Here is a 15,520-nt window from a genome sequence, read left to right on the forward strand (position 1 = left end):
TTTCAATGAATATATATGATTTATCTAGGCAGTATCTAATATTCTATAGACATTGTCAAGTATGCAAGGTGGTATGTCTGTTTTTCTATTTTAACAAGTTTAATAACTATTTTTTGCAATGTCACTCTTCAATGCAGTTTTCTGTATTAATATATTTCAAAGTATACAAACATGGTGTCCTATCAGATCACCGTGAAGGTCAAGAGCCTACCTTTTATTTTTACAGTAACTTGCATACAAAAAAGAACAATACTATATCTGGAATAAATTATTAGGTAATAATATAAATGGGTATTACCTGAATCTCTTCCATTAATATTTGAAAATCTCTACCTTAATTTTGACTCATACTATCAACAGAAGTTTAGACTTGCTGTGGCCTCCCAAAAGAGATATTATGCAGAAGAAAATATATATTTTGTTATTAGGAGAAGGGCTTTAACTATATGGCATCTACCTCTTGAGTCACCCTCCTCACTGTCAGTCATGCAGATTTTCTAGTACCCACCTCTTTGGTTGCCTCTTCAGCCTCATTTCCTTTTTAAATTTTCATAAAGCTTCAAAAGAAATTTTTTAACTTTCAAGTATTTCACTAAAGACTATTTTCTCAGCATCACATATTGTTGTATATCTCTGTAAATGTAAGTAAATAAAATTGAGTAGGAATCCTATTTTATTAGGCTATTATAAATGGAATTTTATATAATTTTGCATTTGATTTTTGTACAGGCAGAAATACTGAGTGTCCTCAGTCACAGAAACATCATCCAGTTTTATGGAGTAATTCTTGAACCTCCCAACTATGGTATCGTCACAGGTAGGAACTCATTATTTGACTTCTTTCTTTCCCTAATTACCTAGCTTTAGATTGCTTAATATGCTAAAATGCTTAATATTAGGTTCACTCATGAATTGTGTACTACTGTCAGATGTCACTTTTGTTGCTATAAAGCATTAATAAATTTGATTATATCAATATAATTAAGAATAGTGTTTCCACTTCTACCCATGTTTAATTGTGCTAATTATATCTGCGTAAATGCTATTTAAATGCACTCGCAGCTGCAATGCCAATACTTAAAGGTGCCGTTTAACTAAAATTTCATTTAATTAGTTGAAATGAGAGATGTTTTTTGTAACTCTGTGACCTTTTATAAATTAAGATTTCTTGAGCTATTCATGCTGTAATTCTTTGCAAGGCATTTTAATCCCATTAGAGCATTTTTTCTTCAAGGTCTCTGACTTGAGAACAGTATTTTTCAGGTTTGGTCATCTGATCTGATAATGACCTTGAACCAAATTATCACTTAATTTGCAGCAGTGATTTTTTTTAACTGATGGAAATACCCTTTTCAAAAATGAGCACATAGAATATTTTGTAATGTGAAACAGAAAGACCTATTTTTAATATTCTGTGATTATATTTGTACAATCCAATGGGAAGCTTTAGGTCTACAGTAACTATAAGTTCAATTTTAAAGTAAGTAACTTTGGTCAGTTCTTTATCATGGCACTTCTTTGATTAAAAGCAAACCAAAAAAAAAAAAAAAACCTCTGAAAGAATAGCTCTATTTTCTTCCACCACAGTAGTAAGAGCCTGGATTGTCTTTAAAGAAAATAGCAATAAAACACCCTCATTAAACAAATAATTATGTTAGGTACTTTCTTATAGATTATCTTACCTAATGCTTACAATAACTCTTTGAGTAAGGTGAAATAATTTCTATTTTACAAGTAAGAAACTAAAATTCTAATCAAAGTGACTTTCCCAGAGTCCTCCAGCGAGTGGTAGAAACAGAGGGGTTCACATTTCCCAGACTAAGTTTTCTTGAAGCTCCTTTTGAATGCAAGCCAGGTTCTGGAAGGCTATGAGCTTACTTGTTCTTCAATTCACAGGGACATGTTTGCTATTACTTCGGTCTTCTGACGATATGTAGTTTAACATGCTTTTGCTCTTTAGTAGCATTTTTACATAGGTTCTTAGCTGGAGGGACTTTTAGCCCAAATTGCTACCTTTAGGCTTGTATCAGAAATGGGATATGCTGCAATTTTCCTCTTGAGCCTGTGTTTCTTATTAACATTGATACCTCCAGTTGTGTTTGGTGTTAGGGATAAATCATATCTAACCTTTTGTATCAGTTTTCTGACTTAGAATTAGACCTTTTCCTAACTCAATTATCTTATGGCACCTTTTCCCCAAATTCATTTTTTTTTTTATTTTTATACATGTGAATCTAGTTTTCTGATCCTCATTGGTGGCTGATGCTATTCTTGCCTAGTAGAGGCTATTTCTGTCTACCAAAAAGATTAGAAACTCTGCTGTTTCTATTGTACCCTTGATGTATAATGCTTTGGAGAAGATTTTAGCCTAAGTAGGTCAATGGGCTATTCATGGAGTTTTCTAGTATCTTGAGGTGAGGATGAATTGTAGAAATGGGAACTTGAGTCAGGGTGCAGGTTCTTTTCTTACTGTCAGTTCCAAGGAAGATGTGAACAAATTCATTCTTGGCCAGCATATTCAATCTGAATTACCTCATTCAAAGGAGGGAACTGAGTGATAAGTTTGATTTTATTTAGTATTTGTATCAAATTAGCTAGTCATTTATTTCATGCATCCTTTTAGCATTTCCTACCCAAATTCTTTGCTTAAATTGATTAGTTCTTGATGGATCTGTTTCCCTCCAGAGCCAGTAAGTAAGCAACTGTTAACATTAAACATTTCTTTAAAATAACATTTCAGAATTGTAGCATAATAACAAATTGTATACTTATTGCTCTCTTATTTACCTGTTAAAGTTGATTATTAAAGAGATCTATTAGAGAAGTTTCAGTGCTCTTAAATGTATTAATTTGGTGATTGTTGTTTTTGCTAGAGATTTAGTTTTAACTCAGTGTTTATTTATTCAAACCTTTTCAGTCAACCTTGTGCAGCATTAGGATAAAGCTATGCTCTGTACATGGATAGCAGTACATATACCAACTAAGCCAAGTTTTGGGGTAAAATAATCCAATGGATTAGGGATGATAGCACTTACCCTGCCTCTTGAAATGAATACAAGTCTTAGTGTGAAGACGTGAAGGGAAAAATAAAGATAGGCAGCCAACAGACTTTGCTCATCCAGACTAGCTAGGTAGCCCTCTGTGAATCTTGTCATCTGTATCAGATGTTGTGGACTCCAAAAGAGGATGTTTGAATGGCTTTTGAGTTTGTATAACTTGGAGTTTTTTGTTAATAGAAAATGTTGTTGCAGCCAGCAACTATTGTCAGTCATACTGAGGGCTTGATAGAATGATTTATCAGAGTAATGGAATGGAATGAGTGCTGAAATGGGAATTAGAAGATCTGAGATCTTGTCTTGACTCTGCCAAAGCTTCGTAGATGGGTCACTGAGGATCTCTGTATATCTCGGTTTTCTCATGTAAATGAAGGTATAAAAAGAGAGGATCTCTGAGAGAGAGTGTATGTGCACATTTATGCATGTGTGCTTGCTGAAACTTTTCATTACAGACTTATAAAACCTGATTATAAGGAGGCCTGGTAAAATGTCTAAGAAGCAGCTGCTAATTTATTTCCCTTAGAAGGGATGACCGTCATTCCCCTACAGTAACAAAGAAATGGAATAAGCAGAAACTCCAAAGTCAAGAGATAAGATAAAATAATGGGCTGTCTTTTCTTCGATCTTTGGAAACGGCTCAGTTCTGTACTAGTCTCATTCTTTAATATACATGCATACATACTATCATAAATACTTCCCTATGAGAGGGAGAAAGGAGTTGTTAGATACTAGATCATGTAGCCCTTTTGTTGCATGCGGAATGGGAGGGGAACCCCAACTCAAAGTACCTGATATTCCAAGTGTAAAAAAGGGCTGCCAGACTGGGTCTCATGGTTTCAGGGAAAGCAATTTGGGATTCCAGAGACCTAAGGGGCTGCATCTTTGTTCTCAGGGGCTGATAGCACCCCTTGTTTGTCACCTATTCCATATTGCCATTTTTTTGGTTTTGTTTTTGTTTTTCTTGTAGTGCTAGAGATTAAACCCAGGGCCTCATGCATGCCAGACAAGCCCTCTACCACTGAGCCACATCTCCAGCCCCTCTGTGTTACCTTTTACCACTACACTAAGAGAGGATACTAATTCTGCATGATTTGTCAGCAAGCCCAAGTTCTCATTAAATTTGACCATGGAAAGCATACAAATTTAAGTGCCCAATCTCATTTCCTTTAACTTTATATTGATTTATTTTAAGCACAGACACATTTAATTTGCATTTTGATATTGTGCTGATCTTTTTAGCCAATTAAAGACATGTCAGTTTTTATTATAGCAGTTTGCAGACATTTGCCCAAATTCATTTGTTCTGCTGTTTATGATCCAAACTAAGTTTGGTCTTGGTGATATTTTATTATAAAGAGATTTCATGATAATGGTATTTGATTCAACAGTACTCAATATGTTTGGCTTTCTGTATCTGAATATTCCCCATTCATGAAACCAACAGAGGGTCAAAAATATTTTTTAAATAATAATAAAACAATACAAATAAATAAATAATACAACTATTCACATAGTTTCTACATTGTATTAGGCATTATAAATAATTTAGAGCTGAATTAAAGTATGGATGCCCCTCCTCTAGTGTTGGGATTTTGTCCTGATAAACCCTCCATTAAGTTGAAAATACCCTAAGTTGAAAATACATGTAATGCACCTAACCTACTGAACATCTGAGCTTAGCAACGCAGTGCGCATGGAGTATCGATTGTTTTCCTCTTGTAATCTTGTGATCTTATGACTGGGAACTATGGCTTGCTATTCCTGCTCAGCAAGAAAGTAGATAAATTATTGTTCTGCGTATTACTGACCTGGGAAAAGGTCAAAACTCACAGTATGTTTTCTATTGAATGTATATCACTTTTACACCATTATAAAGTTGAAAAATTATAAGCTGAACTATTCTAAGTAGGGGACCATAGTATATGGGAAGATTACCTATGTTATATGCAAATAATATGTCATTTAAAAAAATTTTTTTAGTTGTAAAATACCTTTATTTTATTTATTTTTATGTGGTGCTGAGGATCGAACCCAGTGCCTCACACATGAGTGTTCTACCACTGAGCCACAACCCCAGCCCCAATATATCATTTTATATAAAACGTGCATCCAGGAATTTTAGTATCCTGGTGGGGAGGATCTTATCTTCATTAACTATCAAAATAAGACTGGTGGTAATAGTGTAGTAAACCTGATAATTTCAAGTTGTTTTCTCAACTATTATCTATGAGATGAAATGGGTTAATTTTTAATTGGTGACTCAGTGAAATAATAAATTGTTTAGTTCATCATTAGAATAACTTTTAAAGTTATTTTACATGGTTTTCAGAGTATATGACCTTCACTACAGTCTAATATGTTTGAAATATAGTTGTTTTTGGATCTCTGACTGTTAATATCTGTAAATTTATCCTAAGCTACAAGTACCCAAAGGCACAGAATTAGGGTTGTTGGATATTTTAGTCCCATAAGATATAATAACCCTGACTCGTTTATTTTTTCTTTTTTTAGTACCAGAGTTTGAACTCAGGGGCACTGAACCAGTGAGCCACATCCCCAGTCCTTTTTTGTATTTTATTTTGAGACAAGGTCTCCCTAAGTTCCTGAGGCTAGCTTTGAACTCACAATCCTCCTGCCTCAGCTTCCTGAGCCACCGGGATTACAAGTGTTCACCACTGTGCCTGGCTGACTCATTGCTTTGTAAAGTTGTTTGTAGAAAACTTACTTTTAATAACTTCCTGAAGTCATAATTCAGACTTCATAGTTCCAGACATTTCTTAATATGTGTTAAGCTTTGTACCTCTAGTTCTCCTTCTTCCCCTCTTTCTCCCTAACACATATAGAGCACAGCATCCAACAAAGAATACATATTTTTTAAGTACACATAGAACATTCTCCAGAACGTATCCTAAGGCCATGAATAAGTTTCAGTGTATCTTAAAGAATTGATATTGTACAATGTATGTTTTCAAACCACAGTGGAATTATGTTAGAATTCAACAATAGAAAATATGAAAATATGAAAGAAATATGGAAAATTTCCAAATATCGGAAATTAAACAACATGTTTCTAAATACCCCTGGGACAAAAATGGGATATTGATCCTGAAAAAAAATTTGAATGGGTTTTAAAATGTTTCAAGTTGAAAGATTATAGAATGCAATTGGAGCAGTATTTACAGGGAAATTTATAGTTCTCAGTTTTAGTATTGATAAACGAAGTTTCTTCAACCTGAAGAAACTACAAGAACAAAGTAGAACTAAAGTAAGCCAATGAAGGGAACAGAACTCAATAAACTAGAAAGCAGAAAAATAATGGAGAAAATTCCATGAAAAAATTTGTTTTAAAAAATCTTTTTATCAATAAAATTGACCTTTGATTAGATTGAACAAGAAAGGACAGAATATACAAATTAGGAAAGTCAGGAATCAAAGAGATGACAGCACTGTGGCTCCTACAGAAGTTTTAAAAGATCATAAGGGAATGTTATGAACAACTTTATATTAACAAATTAGTATTTAGATTCAATGAACAAATTTCCTAAAAAGACCCTAGGTATCAAAAGTGAACCAAGAATAAAACAATAATAAGCCTATAAGAAAATTTTTTGAATTAGTAATTTAAGATATTTCCATAAAGAAGAGCCCTGGCCCAGATAATTTCACTGGTCAGTTTTAGCAGCTGTTTAGAGAAGAAACAATACCCATCCACACTCTTTCAGGAGACAGAGGCCAATATTCTCTAAGGTCAATATTATCCCTGTACCAAAGCCACATTAAGACATAAGACAACTACATATCCCTTGTATAAATAGATGCAAAAATCCTTAACCGTGTTAACATATCATAAAAAGGACTGAACACCAGAACCAAGTGGAATTTTCCCAGAAATTCAAGGTTGGCTTGACATCTGAAATCATTTAATGTAAGGCACTATAGTCGATAAATATAATAAAAGATAAGATCTTTATATGACTCTTTCAAGACACCGAAAAAGCATATGACAGAGTATTAACACCCATTGATAATGAGACTCTCAACAGACTAAAGTAGAAAGAAATTTCCTTTACCTGATAAATAGCATTTACAGAAATCCACAGCTCGCATCATATTTAATGGCGAAATGCTTGATGTTTTCAAGGAGACTGAGGAAAAAACAACAGGTTTCACTCTCACCGTATCTCTTCAGCATGTACTGAAGGTTCTAGCCGGTCAGATCAGGCAGGAAAAAGAAAGAAATGCATTCAAATCAGAAAGGAAGAAGTAAAACTGTCTTTCTAACATCCTTTCTGTAGAAAATCCCAAGGTATCTACAAAAATAAAAATTTCTAAGTCTAGTATGCATTTTTAGCAAGGTCACAAAGATCCAAGGTCAACATACAAAAATTAGTTTTACTTCTATATACTAGAAATGGAACAAACTAAAAATGAAATTAAGAAACAATTCTGTCATAATAGTTTCAAAACAAATAAAACAGTTGATTATAAATTGAACAAAATAAATGTAAGATTTGTACAATGAAAACTAGGGAACATAACTGAGAAAAAAGAAAATCTAAATAGATATTTCATGTTCATGGTTTAAAAGATTCACTGTTAACAAGATAGCAGTGTTCCCCAGGTGATCCACAAGTTCAGTACAATTCCTGTCTAAATCTCGCATTTATAAAATTTGACAAGACAGTCTTAAAATTTATATGGAAATACAAAAGACCTATAATAAGACGAACCAGTCTTTATAAATTCTTAAGTTTGAGGTGTAAGACTGCTTTATTTCAAAACTTATTTTAAGTCTGCAATAATCAACACAGTGTAATGTTGGCTTAATATATATAGATCAGTGGAACAAAAGCAAGCCTAGGGGAAAAAATATTTGTGCATTGGTTTTCAGCAAAGGGGCCAAGACTATTCAATAAGCAAAAGATGGTCTTTCCAGCAAATTATGCTGAGATGATTAAAAATCCATACATAAACCAAACAAATTTAAATCCTTATCTCATGCCCTAGACAAAAATTAACTCAAAATGCATCATAACCTAAGTATAAGGGCTAAACCTATAAAACTTTTAGAAGAAGAATAGGAGAAACTCTTCATGCCTTTGGATTAGGCAAAGAGTTCTTAGATATGACACCAACAGTACAAGCCCATGAAAGAAAAATCTATAAATAAGAATTTTTACTCTTTGAAAAATCGTGCTCTTAAGAGAATGGAAAGACAAATGACAGATTCAGAAAAGATTTGCAAATCATATATCTAATAAAGGACTTGTATCTAAAATAAAGAACTCTTAGAATTCAATAAAACAACTCAAGAGAAGCCAGGTGAGATGGCGCACACCTGTAATCCCAGAGGCTTGGGAGGCTGAGACAGGAGAATTGCAAGTTCAAAGCCAGCCTCAGCAACCGTGAGGTGCTAAGCAACCAGTCAGTTAGAGACCCTGTCTCTAAATAAAATACAAAATAGGGTTGGGGATGAGGCTAAGTGATTGAGTGCCCCTGAGTTCAATCCCCAGTACCCCCCACCCCAAAATGGGTAAGAGATTTGAATGGATATTTTGCTTAAAAAACAACACACACACACACACACACACACACACACACACACACAAAAGGGGCTCGGGGGTGTAGCTCAGTGGTACAGCATTTGCCTAGTGTATGTGACCAGGGTTCAATTCCCAGTAATGGGAAGGAAAAATAAAGAACATATAAAAATAAAGAACCAAAAAGAAAAGATGTTAACTTCATTAATTACTAGAAAAATGCAAATTAAAACTACTACAAGATACCACTAAAGGTACACCCAATAAAAGTATGCTGCACTTGTTGGTACAAGTGAAGCATAATCATAAAGATAGTACCAAGTATTGACAGAATATGGAGAAACTGAAACCCTCACTTATTGCTTGTTGAAATTGTAAAGCAGTTTCATAGTTTATTAAGATAAACTTACCATATGATCCCTACTCCCAAGAATCTACCTAAGAAATGTACATATTTCCACACACAGACACAAATGTTGAGAGAAGCATTATTCATAATATTAACAAAAAACTGGGAACAACCCAGTTGTCTCTCAACTGGTAAATGAATGCAGTATATCATACCATAGAAGAGTGTTCAGCAATAAAAAGGGATGAAGTATTGATACATGTCACAACACGAATGAACCTTGGAAACTGCTGAGGGAGCAAAGTCAGACACAAAAACCACAATTGGTCTGATTCCATTTATCTGAAATATCCAGAAAATGCACACAGGTAGTGAGAAAAAGCAGACTGTCGGGCTGGGGGTGAGAGTAGTGATTAACTCTAAGCGGCGCGAGGGAATTGTTTAGAATGGCAGAAAGGCTCTGAGACTGGACTGTCATGATTGTTGCCCAACTCTTGACTTTACTAAAAATCATCAAAGTGTGTACTTACAGGCAGTGAATTTTATGGCATGTAATTTATTCTTCAGTAGAGCCATTTTTAAAAGAATCTTCTCACTTTCTTGACCTTCTGTGTTTGTATTTTGAGAGCTCTTCTAAATCCAGATGCAACAAGGATTGGTTTGTTGACAGTTTGTAACATAAACTCTGATTTATTTATTTAATAGTATTTATCTCACCAGAATAACAACTTTTAAAGAAATACCTATTTGCCTGCATGTCTGTGTTTCAAGTACATTTTTCCAACACTTCTTTGTGTTTCTCAGTTCCTTCTAAATGGCTTTTGATTCTCAACTAAAGTTTACTGTTCATTTTGTGTTAGCGGGCTTGTCTTTCACAGATTCCCCCTATCCCCAATGATATTAACTTTTAGAAAACACAGCATAGAATAAATTTTTGTATACTTTGGATGTCTTTTGTTAACTTTGTTTGTTGATGAAAATATAAAGTCTTGTTTCTGAAATGCTCCTTGGTTTTGATTATGTGCTTTTCTTTCCTTTTAAAATAGAATATGCTTCTCTGGGATCACTCTATGATTACATTAATAGTAACAGAAGTGAGGAGATGGACATGGATCACATTATGACCTGGGCCACTGACGTAGCCAAAGGTAACATTGCTTGGTGAATTCTTACAGAATTGGTGGGAGCATTTCCTCACTCTGACATGGGGACTTAAGACAGAAATTTTTTTATTCTGTTTCTTAGATATTCTTTTTTCAGAACAAAAGTAATATAAAAAATTCTGCAATTCACTGTACATATTTTAGGTGACTACCTTTCAACTCCTGAATTCCTTTTCTGTTTTTTCATCATTCATTTCTTTTCCTAAAATAGAGTTCTGCAAAATTAGTAAACTCCAGGGTGAATGTTTTAGTCTTGTTTTGTGACATTGTAATTGACCAGCTGCTTGACACTTTAAGTGGAAAAATTATAATTCTGTTGTCCATGTGAGAGTCTCTCCCTAGTATCTAAAAACATGATTTAGTGTAGGATTAGCTCCACTCATTTTGTATACATAGTAATATACTAAAAATAGTAATGACTCGCCAAAAAAGTTTTCTCTTGCCATGTAAGAGCAACTCAGATTTTATTTTATAGTCAGTGTAAACTTGGATATCACCTTTGGAAATAAAATAGTTTTAATATGCAAAATCCCTAAACAAGGTGTCTACTCCCCCACCACCTACCATAAATTCCTACAGGGACTAATGCTTTCTTAAGCAATTCAGATTCCATTTATTTTTATCTTTTTTTTCCATTTTTCGAACTGAACATTTTTAGTTTCATTTGTAACTGTCAGAGTTACTTTGGAAACAACATAATCTAAGTAATGAATGCTGGTAGTTACATTTGTATTCTGGTAACCTCTAGGAAGCAAGTGTGTCCGCATTTTACTGGAGGCACTTAACTCCTTTGCATCTTGCTACTCTATTCTCTAGAAACATCTCTTTACAAAGCAAATGTAAAGAGAACTGCTCATACTTTGCTTTCAATGCAAGGTCACCCAATGACTTAGGAAAGCAGTAGTCTGTCCTTCTGGGAATTATCTTAACTGAAGTTTTATGCATACCTGTCAAATTCTTCAAATATGGAGAGTTAAAATTTTTCTTAAGGTTTCGTGCTAGATTCTGCTACTAAATGATGTTTTATTACCTTATAAGAATAACAAGCTCTGTGTTTCGGATGAACTACGTAAAGCTTGGGTATATTAATGAACTTAATTGTGTATTCATGCATCAAACATCTCAAATCAATCTTGAAATTTCACATTAAGATGTTTTCATGTGGGCTGGAGTTGTAGCTCAGTGGTAGAGCACTTGCCCAGCATGCATGAGGCACTGGGTTTGATTCATGACACCACATATAAATAACTAAAATAAAGGCCCACTGACAACTAAAAAATATTTTTTAAAAAAAGATATTTTCATGTAACATCACAGTCACTTCTCTGCATGTCAGAGGTATAGGAACCACTTGTGTGTAAGCAAGATTATGTGTTGCCTGCAGTATTATGGAAATATATTTACACAAATGGAAATGCACACATGGCTCTTCTTGACACTTAACCTTATAGATATTTATATTTAAGGTGCTTGGCCAATTACATCCATGTTATTACTTCATGGCGCTTAGCATGGATAGACAACAATGACAGAATGACATCAGCATTCTGCTTCAAGTTGTCCCTAGTAGCCTATAACACACACACACACACACACACATACACACACACACCCGCCCCACCCCACCCCTACCACATCATTTGTATCTGGGGCAAGTCTCTTGGTTCTAGCACAGCTGTGACCTTCTGGAGTTTTTCAAGAGTTCCTGACTAGCATTAGAAGGTCAGGAAAGAACAGAACAGAATAAAGTAGCAAAGCAGAACCTGAGGTAAAGGGTAGGAAAGGAGGGGGGAAGTAGACACCCTGAACAGAGTCCAAATCTATGAAGTAATAAAATCCCTTTGCCAGATTGGTGAATTGGTCCGAAAGGCAAGCACTAATGTATCTGGCCTCAGCTGAGGATGTCTTTACCTATTTATAATTACAATTTTTTAACTTTAAAAGATCCTTTTAGATGGCCTATAAAAAGGAAAAAGAAACAATTCTTTAGGAATAACTTCAAACCTCTCTAGAAAGCTAGTAGAACTTGGAGATTAAATAGGAAAGCTTGACCTTGTTGATTCTGTTCAAGTTCAGCGAGGCACCTCTCAGTTTTAACTGTGATTTGAAGTTACTGAAACAACTATATGTTGAGAAATCAGAGACTGAATAATTCATTCCATTAATGAGAGTGGACCTGTGCATTTTGAAGTAGGCATTGCTCACCATCATTGCTGTTGAAAGAGTTACGTCCTCAAAGCTAAAAAAGATTCACTTGTTTCTGGATGGGAAGAGGAATGGGAGTTGAAGCAGTCCATCTGAAATTGTCACAAGTCAGTCAACAGTGCATAAAGGAACAATTAAGCAGATCAACTTGGATCCAGCCTCGAAATGTCACCATTAATTCCAAATCCTCCCCAAAAGTCTTCTCAATGACACCATCAGATTTTTTTTTTCTTTTAGGAAACCCTGAATATTAAGCCTGATTGACATATTTTTCAACCTTCTAAATGAAGCTGAATTATAGTTGATTTTATAAAAACAAATTAAATAGAATTTTATATGATTATGATTACTATATAGTAATATGTACACTAAATATTATTTAAGTATATTCCATACATTGCACACAAATAATTTATGGTACTTTTTAATAATAATCTGCCATGAGGAAGAAATTGCCTGTATTTTAAGCTTTTATACTTGAAACTGTCTTTGTTTCTAATAGTAATTAAACAGATTTTACCTGAAAAAATTTCAGGGATTTGTTTCTAAATCAAGAGAGAAGTAGCTATGAAATTGGATCATAAAATTATTAAATGTTACTCATGTTGTAACTATTAAATTTTTATAGTTTGAAGTATGTAGAACTTCATATTAAAATAGATTCCCTTTGTCCCAATTGCTTCTTTCTTAAGAACATTTAATTTCTAATACTTTTGTTAACTTCCCTCTTTTCAGTGATATCATTATATGAAGTTTACACTTTTTCTTATTTTCTGTGTTCGTTCTTTTCATGTTTCTTCAATATATAATAATCATAATAGTAGCAGAATAATAGATTATTAATAAATTAACCTTTATAAGATTGAAATATTCTATATACTTTTAAAAATGAAAGCCTAATTATTAAATTGTTTTCAATGGATAGTTCATTAACAAAAGGAACCTGTTTGATTTGGCAGTGGAAGGGGCAATTTTCTCCATTATTTAGAACAGAGAACTGGAGAAATAAATACTCAGTAGAAAATATTTTTTTCCTAAAAGTGTAGCTAATATATACTTATGAAAAGAGTCAAACACTACTAAGGAGGTTACCACAAAAAATTATCTTTTAAAAAGTCTAATTTTTTATTCAGAATAATGAATGCATTTAGTTTATACTTATGTATCTTGATTCATATTATAAATATGTTGGAGAGAATTTTGTAGTATGTTTAAATAAAGATTATTTCAAAGATTTATCCTGGTGAAAATATTTTAGTTTACAAAATAAAATATTTTGTAACTACTATATATTTTTCTATCTTAAGATCATAAAATCCTTTACCGGTCATAACTCAGCAGTCCTCCCGGCTCCCACTCCTGCCCTATCTTCATTCCCAGGTCTTATTAGAATGAGTACTGAGAAAAATAAACCAGCTGGGTAACTGCAAACCTGCAGATATCCATATACAAATGGGAAACAACTTTAGCGGGTGCAGAAGGCAGTTGGTAGTAGGATACCTAGTCATGGAGCACTTTTTCCAGTGATTCCCATGCTATATTCATACAAATTCCAGAAAGCTAAGGTGTCCTTACTAGGTATTGTAAGAAGCTAGCTGTACCAATCAAATTCCAACCTCTAAGAGATTAAGACATAAATCTTGCTTAAATAAATGTTACTAATGTAGACATAGCCTATTTCTGTTTTATCAATCCTGGAAGAATAGAGCATGTGGATTTAGTTTCTGCTATTGAATTCTTTGTGAAAATATGCATGGTAATACTGATGCAGTATTGAAAAATATTAATAGTCTTTTTTCTTTCTTGTATGAAAAGGAATGCACTATTTACATATGGAGGCCCCTGTTAAGGTGATTCACAGAGATCTCAAGTCAAGAAATGGTAATGTAGTGATATGTTTTTTTTACACATTACAGATTACATGCACCTGTGTATAGAAATAAGGATCATGCTTTATTTATCCTTTGTGACCTGATGTTTGACTCACTACTGATACCATGAAAATTTTCCACTGTTAATAAATATCAAAATTCTCTATATTGTTTGAGGAAGCTGCATAATGTTCCACTGTATGAATATAGCACAGAATGTGGACAATTTGGATTGTTTACATTTTTTCCTATGATAAGAAATGTTTGGTTTAATACCTTCCAGCCAAATTTTTCAACACATCCCTAATTTTTCCTTGGAGTCATTTCCTAAAAGAGGTATTGCTGGGTCAAAGTGTGTAGTCATGTATTTTTAGTTTTCTATGTTTACATGGTTCTCTGTACTAGCATTTTTGAGTTTCATTTCTGTTACTTCTTCATTATATGGTATAAATTTTTATGTCATCCTTGCCCATATTACCTGGAATAGTGCCCAAAAATGATCAGTATGCTTAGGAGTTTGGAAATAAAGGCCTTTTTTCTTTTCCTTCTCTACTTTTGTACTTTCTATAGTCTATTTATGATTCTTTGTTTTATATTTTGGAGAGTGAACATTTTAAAATAACTTGCAGTTAGACATTACCTTCAAGTAGGAATAGTAACAGTGCTTCTTCCATTACATCACTTCAAAGTTATGGGAGAAAGGCAGTAAGATTATTTAGCTAAAGCAGAACTAGCTCAAGCAAACATCAAAGTTTGCTACTTTAAAGAAAAAAATCTCGCTATCAATTACTTTTTTTTATTATTTCCAAGCAACTTGCAGTAAGGAGGAGAATTATTTATTTTAAGAAAATCTTTAGGTCAGTGTTGCAAAAAGGGGTGTTTGATAGTAGTGTGCTTCTTAGAATGGGTAGCTATAGCAAGTAGAGGAGGAGGACCAGGGAATGAGCAAGGTATGCTTGCTCATACTTAGGACTGTGAGGTCTGACTGGGAGGGGTGGGAGAGATGGGGAGGAAGGAAAGTTATTGGCAGCTGCCCCTCTTCAGGAGCCCAGGTTGGACCCCCAACCTAGTCGAGATGACTCTGCCTGACTATCTTGCCCTCTTTAAGTCATCACTTATCCTTTGGCTCATCTTAGAAGCTTCCTGGAACTAAACATTCTTGATATAGATGACTAATAGGAAATCATTAGAACATAATCTAGAATCTATTAGGAAGTATCAGAGTTCTATGTCTGGAAATTTTCAGTTCATGCTCAGAATTTCAATTTAAACAAGTTATTTGATTTCAGTAGATTCTAAATCTTCCACAAAAGAACAAATTAACTAATTTGTGGGT

The 15,520-nt window shown here is 33.8% G+C and overlaps 1 protein-coding gene across 5 annotated transcripts in view; it reads left to right on the forward strand.

Annotated features, from left to right (window-relative positions):
- Positions 1-15,520, forward strand: part of Map3k20 (mitogen-activated protein kinase kinase kinase 20) — a 170,231-nt gene that overhangs the window by 76,043 nt on the left and 78,668 nt on the right. For all 5 annotated transcript variants that reach the window (XM_046447168.2, XM_046447169.2, XM_046447167.2 and 2 more), the window contains exons 3-5: positions 730-817; positions 9,992-10,093; positions 14,129-14,194. In XM_046447168.2, the coding sequence (XP_046303124.1) occupies positions 730-817; positions 9,992-10,093; positions 14,129-14,194 (256 nt within the window). The remainder of the gene's footprint in view (positions 1-729; positions 818-9,991; positions 10,094-14,128; positions 14,195-15,520) is intronic.

This window comes from Marmota monax, unplaced genomic scaffold, assembly GCF_021218885.2.
Source record: "Marmota monax isolate L192 unplaced genomic scaffold, Marmota_monax_Labrador192_F-V1.1 WCK01_AAM20220418_F8-fsc00007, whole genome shotgun sequence".
In the NCBI taxonomy this organism is placed as follows: Eukaryota; Metazoa; Chordata; class Mammalia; order Rodentia; family Sciuridae; genus Marmota; species Marmota monax.